The 8,600-nt window shown below is 36.0% G+C and overlaps 1 protein-coding gene across 1 annotated transcript in view; it reads left to right on the top strand.

The window, feature by feature from the left end:
* The window catches only part of LOC107705645 (UPF0692 protein C19orf54 homolog), a 6,626-nt gene extending 1,650 nt beyond the window's left edge, over positions 1 to 4,976 (top strand). The window contains exons 4-6 of the mRNA XM_016509072.1: positions 600 to 724; positions 908 to 1,037; positions 4,395 to 4,976. Coding sequence (XP_016364558.1) covers positions 600 to 724; positions 908 to 1,037; positions 4,395 to 4,443 — 304 coding nt within the window. The 3' untranslated portion in view covers positions 4,444 to 4,976. The remainder of the gene's footprint in view (positions 1 to 599; positions 725 to 907; positions 1,038 to 4,394) is intronic.
* The last annotated feature ends 3,624 nt before the right edge of the window (positions 4,977 to 8,600 follow it).

Genomic DNA, 8,600 nt, shown 5'->3' with positions numbered 1-8,600 from the left:
TCAGAATCAGAATTAGCTTTATTCGCCAGGTGTGCGCAAACACACTAGGAATTTTTTTTTTTTTTTTTTTTTTTTACAAATGAAGACCTGGGTTATTATAGTTCACTAAGACAAAAACCACAACAAAAAAACTGACAAAAAAAAGTCAGCTTGTCAATAAGGAAACTGACATTTTATTTATTAGTCATTTAGTTTATCTTGATGTACTAAAATAAGTTCTAAAACTGAAATAAACATTAATAAAAAATATATAGACATTTTTAAAAATGTAATACAAATGACAAAAACACAACAAAATTTCAAAAACAGAAAATCTAAAAATAAAGACTAATTCAAAATATTAATTAAAAACTATAATAGTATCTCAGTGATACTAAAATAACACTGATAAAGTGAAGATCATTTAATGCTTATTTTACATTTCCCTGTACACATCAAATATGACAAATATTCTGACACTTATCGGCCAAATAGAAAAGCTTATCGGCTGATATCTGTCTTGACAATACATCGGTCTATTGCTGTTGTTTATCTGCCTGTGTAGCTGCATGTTTGTGCACTGTTAGTTGATATTTCTCTGCTCTTGTATGTAACTTCAGATGTGGTCTTGTGGTCTTATGGATGGCGACTCATCTTCTGCAGCCTCCTAAGACAGTGGTGCTGGAGACACTGGTCCAGATGGCAAAATACAACGGCTACACTAAACAAGGAGAAATGTTTTCTGGTACTTAGTAAATGTAACTGTCATGTGTGGACTAAATGTAACTTAATGGAATTAAGTTTTAACATGTTGATGAAAAAGGAACTAGTGTTGGGTAATTGTCTTAAGAGTATCTGTGGCTTTCCACACTTTAAACAGAAGACTACTCAATTCTACAATGTTTGTGTTTTTTCTGTTTTGAAATAGCTAGTGACATGGCCAAGCTGGCGGAGGAAGTGTGTGGGTGCAGAGTTCAGAGGTTATCAGGAGGCATGATGGGAGAAAACACTGCTGTCATTCTTAAACACCTCGCTGGCGGGCAACCTGTTCTTATACCGTATCTTAACTACTTACATATTTGATTATTCATGTTGGTCCACAATTGTTTTTATTGTTTTGCTCACTGTTTTCTAAAATAATTTTATTTTATGTATTTATTTATGTTACCACTTGGCCACTTTTTTTGTTGTGCATACTGTTTTTTGAAATAAGTTTGTATTTAATTTAATTTAATTTAATTTTTTTATTATTTTATTAGCGCTAGGCCACTTTTTTGTTTTGATCAAAGTTGTCTAATGTGTGTGTGTGTGTCATTTTTTCTGAAATGTTTTGTAAATTTTATTTAATAGTATTATTTTACCTCTAGGCCTCTTTTTTGTTTTGATCACTGTTCTGAAATTATTATTTTATTTTATTACCACTAGACCACTTTTTTGTTTTGATCAAAGTTTTCAAATATGTGTGTGTATGTGTGTATATACTATACAGTATATATACAGCGGGTAAAATAAGTATTGAACATGTCACCATGTTTCTCAGTAAATATATTTCTAAAGGTGCTGTTGACATGAAATTTTCTCCAGATGTCGGTAACAACCCAAGTAATCCATACATACAAAGAAAACAATACAAATAAGTTCAGAAATTAAGTTCTGTGTAATAAAATGGAATGAAGTCTTGAACACGCTTACTGAAATTTATTTAATACTTCAAACAAAAGCCTTTGTTGGTAATGACAGCTTCAAGACGCCTCCTGTATGGAGAAACTATTACTTATTGTACTTATTATTTTCTTTGAAACAACTGTACATGCAAATTCCAGGTCTTTCTGAAGCTCTCCACAAGTGGTCCTTGGCTCTTGGACAACTCTTCGGGTAACTCTTTTCACTCCTCTGTCAGAAATCCTGCGAGGACCACCTGGTCGTGGCCAGTTTATGGTGAAATGATGTTCTTTCCACTTCCGGATTATGGCCCCAACAGTGCTCACTGGAACATTCAGAAGCATGCTAATTAAAAAATTTGACTATACTTTCATTTAATCCAAACTGTGTACATATTTACCTATATGAAAACCTAGAGTTATTCAGCCAAGAATAACAACTAAGCTATCTAAAAAAAAAAAAAAAATTAATAAAATTATGCTAACGATTAACTACTCTAATAACAGCATTCATTTCAATCCCACATTCAAATTAAAATATTGAGTAATATTCATAACAGAAGCGGTGATATAAAAACACCTGCACCGGGTTTCGACTTTGACACGTGCAGTTATCATGTTTATTCAAGGAAGTCAAAGCCTTTTGGAAAATCTATTTGTAACACTGATCTAAATATTAAAAATTAAAATGAAACTTACCTGCTTGAACTCTTTCATTTGATCTGGGTGTCTGTCTTTAAAGTGTTTGTTAGTTTGATGAGTTTCCTCATTTTGATGTCGCCACGTCTCAGTGCTTTTATGAAGAGAGCGCATCTGCGCACCTTTAGGATAGCGCATCAAGAACCGGGTTGACCGGGTACTCGGTACCACCGGTACTTAAAAAAATCTGGTACCGTAACGTTTTCATTTTTTTAGTACCGACTTCGTACCGAAGTGCCGGGTCTTTTGACAACACTAGTGTTGGGGAAAGTTACTATTAAAAGTAATGCATTACAATATTGCGTTACTTCCTAAAAAAGTAACTAATTACATTACTTAGTTACTTTTTATTGAAAGTGATGTGTTACGTTACTTTTTAAATCTGGGCTGGGCTTGCCTGTTTGCTTTTAATATAAAAAGTTCTGATATTACGCAGCGCCTGAAAATAGTCCCCCAGCACGCTCCCTGTGCAAGCAGGTGGTCACGTTGGTTATGTTGACGGAAGCTAGCCTATTTTCAGGCGCTGCGTAATATCATTGCGCCTGCTGCACCCATGGTACGGCAGCAAAGCTCCTTGATTATTACGCCGGAATGAGAGTATAGTTCCTAGCCATATCGGCCTAGAAAATCACAACTTTTCATTTTCCGTCGGTCTTAGTACACGATGTAACTACAAAAGAGTCAAGTTTTAAATAGGAAAAATATAGAAACTCTGTGGTCATTTTTGAGCGAGATGCTAACAGTCTAATCAGATTCAATGATCTATGCTAAGATACAGCTAAAAGTGCTACCGTCAGACCCGGAGATCGGCTGAATGGATTCGAAAACAGTAAAACTCAACTGTTTAACTCTAGGGGAGTTAGAAAAACACATACTAATAGCAGGCCCAGACAATAGGAGGACAGAGTGAAGGTACACAGGACCTAAAATTTCCGCTCTTTTATTAGCCCCAGGTCCAGTGGACCTGAACATCCTGTATGTAATATAAGTGTGTAGTAGGGTGTACAGTGAGTGGTCATTGAAAATTTGTTCTGATAAATGTTCTTCACAGAAAATGAGCCAAGGCCAATGAGTCTGAGTTTGAAAAAATAATTAATAGTATCATTTTTCTTTTGATAAAAAGTGAAAACGGGTCCCACAGACCATACAAGGGTTAAATAAGCAAATGATGCATTATCTAATTTAATATGCACTAATTTGCATACATTTCCAGAATTGAAATTTGAACACTGGATAAAATCAGGTTCAAAATAATTTTTTCATTTTGTCGACAATAGAGTCAAAGTGTTTTTTGTTTTGTTTTGTTTTTACAGAGGGGATTTTGGGTATCTTTTTATCACTCAATATATCAGAAAATACTGTCAAAAGCCAGAAAAAAATGTAACAATAAACAAACAAATAAATACAAATAAGAAAACAAACAAACATTTCTGGCTCAGTGTATGAGAAAATAATCAATTTGAGAAAACAGCCTTTAAAGATATGTATTGTAATTGAAAATGTATTTTTGGATGTTTTCTTTTCAGTAGTCTGAAACAACGCAAAGAGATGTAAATACATCTATGTATGTATCTATGTAAATACATTAAAAAAAAAACCTAGCTTTCTATTCTATCTAACTTACTTGTTTTTCTGTGTGTGTGTGTGTGTGTGTGTGTATATGCATACAAATAATTTCAGAAAACAGTGTTTATTACACTTAACAGTGTTAACAAATTTATTTAATATATACATTTTATTTATTTTTATTTTACCACCGAGTTATTTTTATTTATTTTATTTATTTATTTTGAATCACTGTTTTCTGAAGTAATTTGTAAATTTTATTGAATTTTATTATTTGACCTCTATGCCTCTTTTTTTTTTTACTGTTTTTTTTTTTTGCAAGGCCACATGTCTGACCTCTAAATTGATAACTTTGTTTGCAAGTGCAAACATAATCAAATACAACATGATACAAAGACACATATTCATAGTCATGTGCATATTGCACTGTTTAATGAATGACATCTGTTCAGACAGACTGTAGTTGTGTTCCTGACAGCTCCGGCACAGATATGATGAGGATTTTAATCATGAGCCCTGTTTACGTCATCTTAGGTGAGACTCAACAATTATGTCACAAAGTTATGTGACGAAACAGTACTTCAGTCTAATAATTTCTGTCTTTATCCAGGTGTATTATTAGGCTTAAGGCAGGGGTGTGTGGACAGCAGACACTTCCCCCCTGACCTCACACTTCCCTGGCTGCATCTCTCTCAGAACGAGGCTTCTGTCTCATGGCCGACCGATGACGTTAAAGAGGTGTTTGTTCTGGCTAAGCAGGGGAAGAGTCTACGCTACCAGCTGTGGAAGTTTGAGTTGGTAACACAGAGCAACAGTCAACTCAAGGAGATGGACCCTCAGAGAGCCAGCAATGGGACGAGGTACGTACTTCCTCCTGGCGGCGTACAGGACGGTCTAGCGGGACAAGTGCTGCTTCTCCACACTAACACACAGAAGAGCTGATCAAGAGCACCAAAGACTCTTTCTGCAGGCTGTATGAGCTCTTTCAGGAGCTGGTCGCACACCTGTATTTTCAGTCCTTGTCCACTAGGTGTCCTTATAGTTTGAGTGTTTCTAAAGGTGCTATGTGAAACATCAATTACTCTCTGTATGCAGAAAAGGTTTATATTAGATAGGATATTAGGATTTTACAATGAAGAATGATTACAGAGATGGATTCGTATTTGTAGTTTGGTTTGAAGTACATTTCACAAGCAAGTGGTTTTAGAGAATTTTTCTGACATTCAGGCTGTATGAGCTCTTTCAGGAGCTGGTCGCACACCTGTATTTTCAGTCCTTGTCCACTAGGTGTCCTTATAGTTTGAGTGTTTCTAAAGGTGCTATGTGAAACATCAATTACTCTCTGTATGCAGAAAAGGTTTATATTAGATAGGATATTAGGATTTTACAATGAAGAATGATTACAGAGGTGGATTCGTATTTGTAGTTTGGTTTGAAGTACATTTCACAAGCAAGTGGTTTTAGAGAATTTTTTTGACATTTTGTGGTTCAAATCCTTCTCTCTTCTCATTGTGGTGTCTGCTAGCTCTCAAGTTTGTACAACAATAATGGTTCTGACTTGTATTTAACAGCATTTAGATAGTTAACTGTTTTGTTGACCAGTATGAGGTGATCCTCTAGACCAGTGGTTCTCAAACCTCTCCATGAAGTACCCCCAACACTGCACATTTTGTATGTCTCCCTATATCTGACACACCCACTTCAGGTCTTGCAGTCTCCACTAATGAGTTGATGAGTTGAATCAGGTGTGATAGATGAGGGAGACATACAAAATATGCAGGGCTGGGGGTACTCAAGGAGAGGTTTGAGAACCACTGCTCTAGAGCAGTGGTTCCCAACCCTGGTCCTGGAGGCACCCCAACACTGCATGTTTTGCATGTCTCCTTAATCAAACACACCTGATTCAGGTCATCAGCTCATTGGTAGAGACTTCAAGACCTGAAATTGCTGCGTCAGAGAAAGGAGACATGCAAAATGTACAGTGTTGGGGTGCCTCCAGGACCAGGGTTGGGAACCACTGCTCTAGACTAATCAGAACATTCAGTTCGGTTCAGGACAAACAGACTGAATGGAGGATGTAAGTCAGATGTCATTTACTGATGACCCTCAGTAATAGAACAAAGTGTTTGGCTGTTCTGATGTCATCCAGCGGTTTCAGAACCCTTCTGTTGTGCAACTTGAGGAAGAGCTGCTCTCCGCACAGGAAATTATGACAGAGGAAAACATCACTTGGCAGGAATAGAACATTTACCGTAATAAAGTGAGCAGTATCCTTGTAATCCAAATCATGTCCAGAACGTCCTCCTCACTCATGAGAATGTTCGGTTCCATATAGTGCTTTTATTTTAGGGTCAGTAAGATTTTTCGGTAACACTTTAGTATAGGGACCAACTCTCAATATTAACTAGTTGCTTATTATCATGCCTATTATTAACATATGTGACCCTGGACCACAAAACCAGTCTTAAGGGTACATTTTTGGAAATTGAGATGTATGCATCACATGAAAACTGGATAAATAAGCTTTCCATTGATGTATGGTTTGTTAGGATAGGACAATATTTGGCCGAGATACAACTATTTGAAAATCTGGAATCTGAGGGTGCAAAAAAAAAAAAAAAAATTTGAGAAAATCACCTTTGAAGTTGTCCAAATGAAGTTCTTAGCAGTGCATATTACTAATCAAAAATTAAGATTTGATATATTTACAATAGGAAATTTACAAAATATCTTCATGGAACAAGATCTTTACTTAATATAGGGAAAAAGTATTGCACGCGAGTGCTTTGTAAACATCCTTAAATATACAAAGCATCATGAAGCTTTGCGATGCAGTAACAGTCAGATCCAAAACATCTGCTTCATCTTTCAACAGCAGTTTCTTTGTGAATGGATTACAAAACACTGGTGCAATCCTCGACAGAACCCGTGTCTCGACCCCTTTCACATCAGCTGTTCAGAAAACCAGTGTACTTCAGTTCAGAAGAGCGCGTTTGTTTTAAATCGTGGTTTATAAAACAGTCTGTTACTAAAAATAATGAGTAGCTGTGTAACTGCAGTACAAGTAAACTACGTTACCCATAATGCCGTCTTCCCACAGTTCCATAGACCTCCTGCGTCTGTTTTTAGACTTTGGCTGCCTCTGAAATTGCATACTCTCCAGTAGGTACTTTTTTGAATAAGTAATTACTTCACGGCCGCAAAAAGAGTATGTTCTATATAGTATGGATGTAATCTGGAAGTACTACATTCACATCCCTACTCTTTTATGAGTACTGTGGATTCGGACTTGCTTCTTTTGTCATATACTGTTTTTCGCCTACTATATAGTAGGGAAGTATGTTTCGGATGCAGCCATCATGCTTGTAGATATAGGGACCACACTGACTAGATAAGCACAATTTGAGACGTCAAGACATTAGGGACCTACTTTTTATCTTAATTTTAAGAACTTTATATGTACATTTCTAATTTTGTTCTACTCTTTTGTACTACTACAAATGATTACTAAAAACACTTACTGTTTGCACTGTACTTGTTGTATAAAAGAGCATCTATTAGCTCTTTCAGTCATTCCTTCCTGATTTCTCTGAAGTTTCAGAGATGAATAAAGCTCTCAGAAACCGCACTCTTCCGGACTGATGCTTTCTTCTGGCTGTTTAGAAATCCAATCCATAGAAATCCATTAACAAGTGCTGATTGTGTTTTAGTTTAAACATAAGAATCACAAAACGCACAATGCCACATTTAATGTTTATTTAAAATATTAAGCTGCATGATAATATTCCATGTTATAATTACTATGTAGTATAAAACTCATTTGATTTAAAAACAATGAAGGAATGAATGGAGCAGCACAGAATGAAGGAGACGTATAAAAGGTTTGGAGACAGAAAGCGAGAGAAGTGATGAACAGCCAAACCATCAGAAGGAGCGAGTGGTTCACAGAGTATCACGCCGTCTCGATCTGGCGCAGGACGATGGTTTTGGGGTTGATGGCCACGTTCTTGGTGGTGTTGTGTGTCTTATAGATGCCGATGAGACGGTCGGCCATCTCAAACATGTTGTTCCTCAGGGAGATGATGATGAACTGAGCGTTCTTGGTTTGCTCCTGCAATAATGTGGGAAAGTTCAACAGAAACATGTTAGAATTAGCATTGCACTGATTGCCTGTATAGCTGAACTCCTTCAAATCAGCAATGGCTTTAACAATCAGTCATCCTGTTACAAGACACACTTATTCATTCATTTTTATATAATTGTGTTAATTTTTTTCAGGATTACACTGAATTCAGTTTTGTCTAGGTGTATGTAGGGATGGACATTTAAGAAAAAACTGAGTTCATTAAAATCAAGCTCATTAAAAGGTGATATATAAATAGATGTACAATGAAGATGTGAAATGTAAAAACGTTAAATGACCACTGCAATGTTTCAGAACATAAGACATATGTGACCCTGGAGCACAAAACCAGTCTTAAGTGTCAATTTTGTGAAATTGAGATTAATGCATCATCTGAAAGCTGAATAAATAATCTTTCCATTGATGTATGGTTTGTTAGGATAGGACAATATTTGGCTGAGATGCAACTATTTGAAAATCTGGAATCTGAGGGTGCAAAAAAATCTAAATATTGAGAAAATCATCTTTAAAGTTGTCCAAATGAAGTTCTTAGCAATGCATATTACTAATCA

Source organism: Sinocyclocheilus rhinocerous, unplaced genomic scaffold, assembly GCF_001515625.1.
Source record: "Sinocyclocheilus rhinocerous isolate Xijiao unplaced genomic scaffold, SAMN03320098_v1.1 scaffold130, whole genome shotgun sequence".
In the NCBI taxonomy this organism is placed as follows: domain Eukaryota; kingdom Metazoa; phylum Chordata; class Actinopteri; order Cypriniformes; family Cyprinidae; genus Sinocyclocheilus; species Sinocyclocheilus rhinocerous.
The sequence above is the reverse complement of the archived record's forward strand: the minus strand, read 5'-3'. Positions and strand labels throughout refer to the sequence as shown.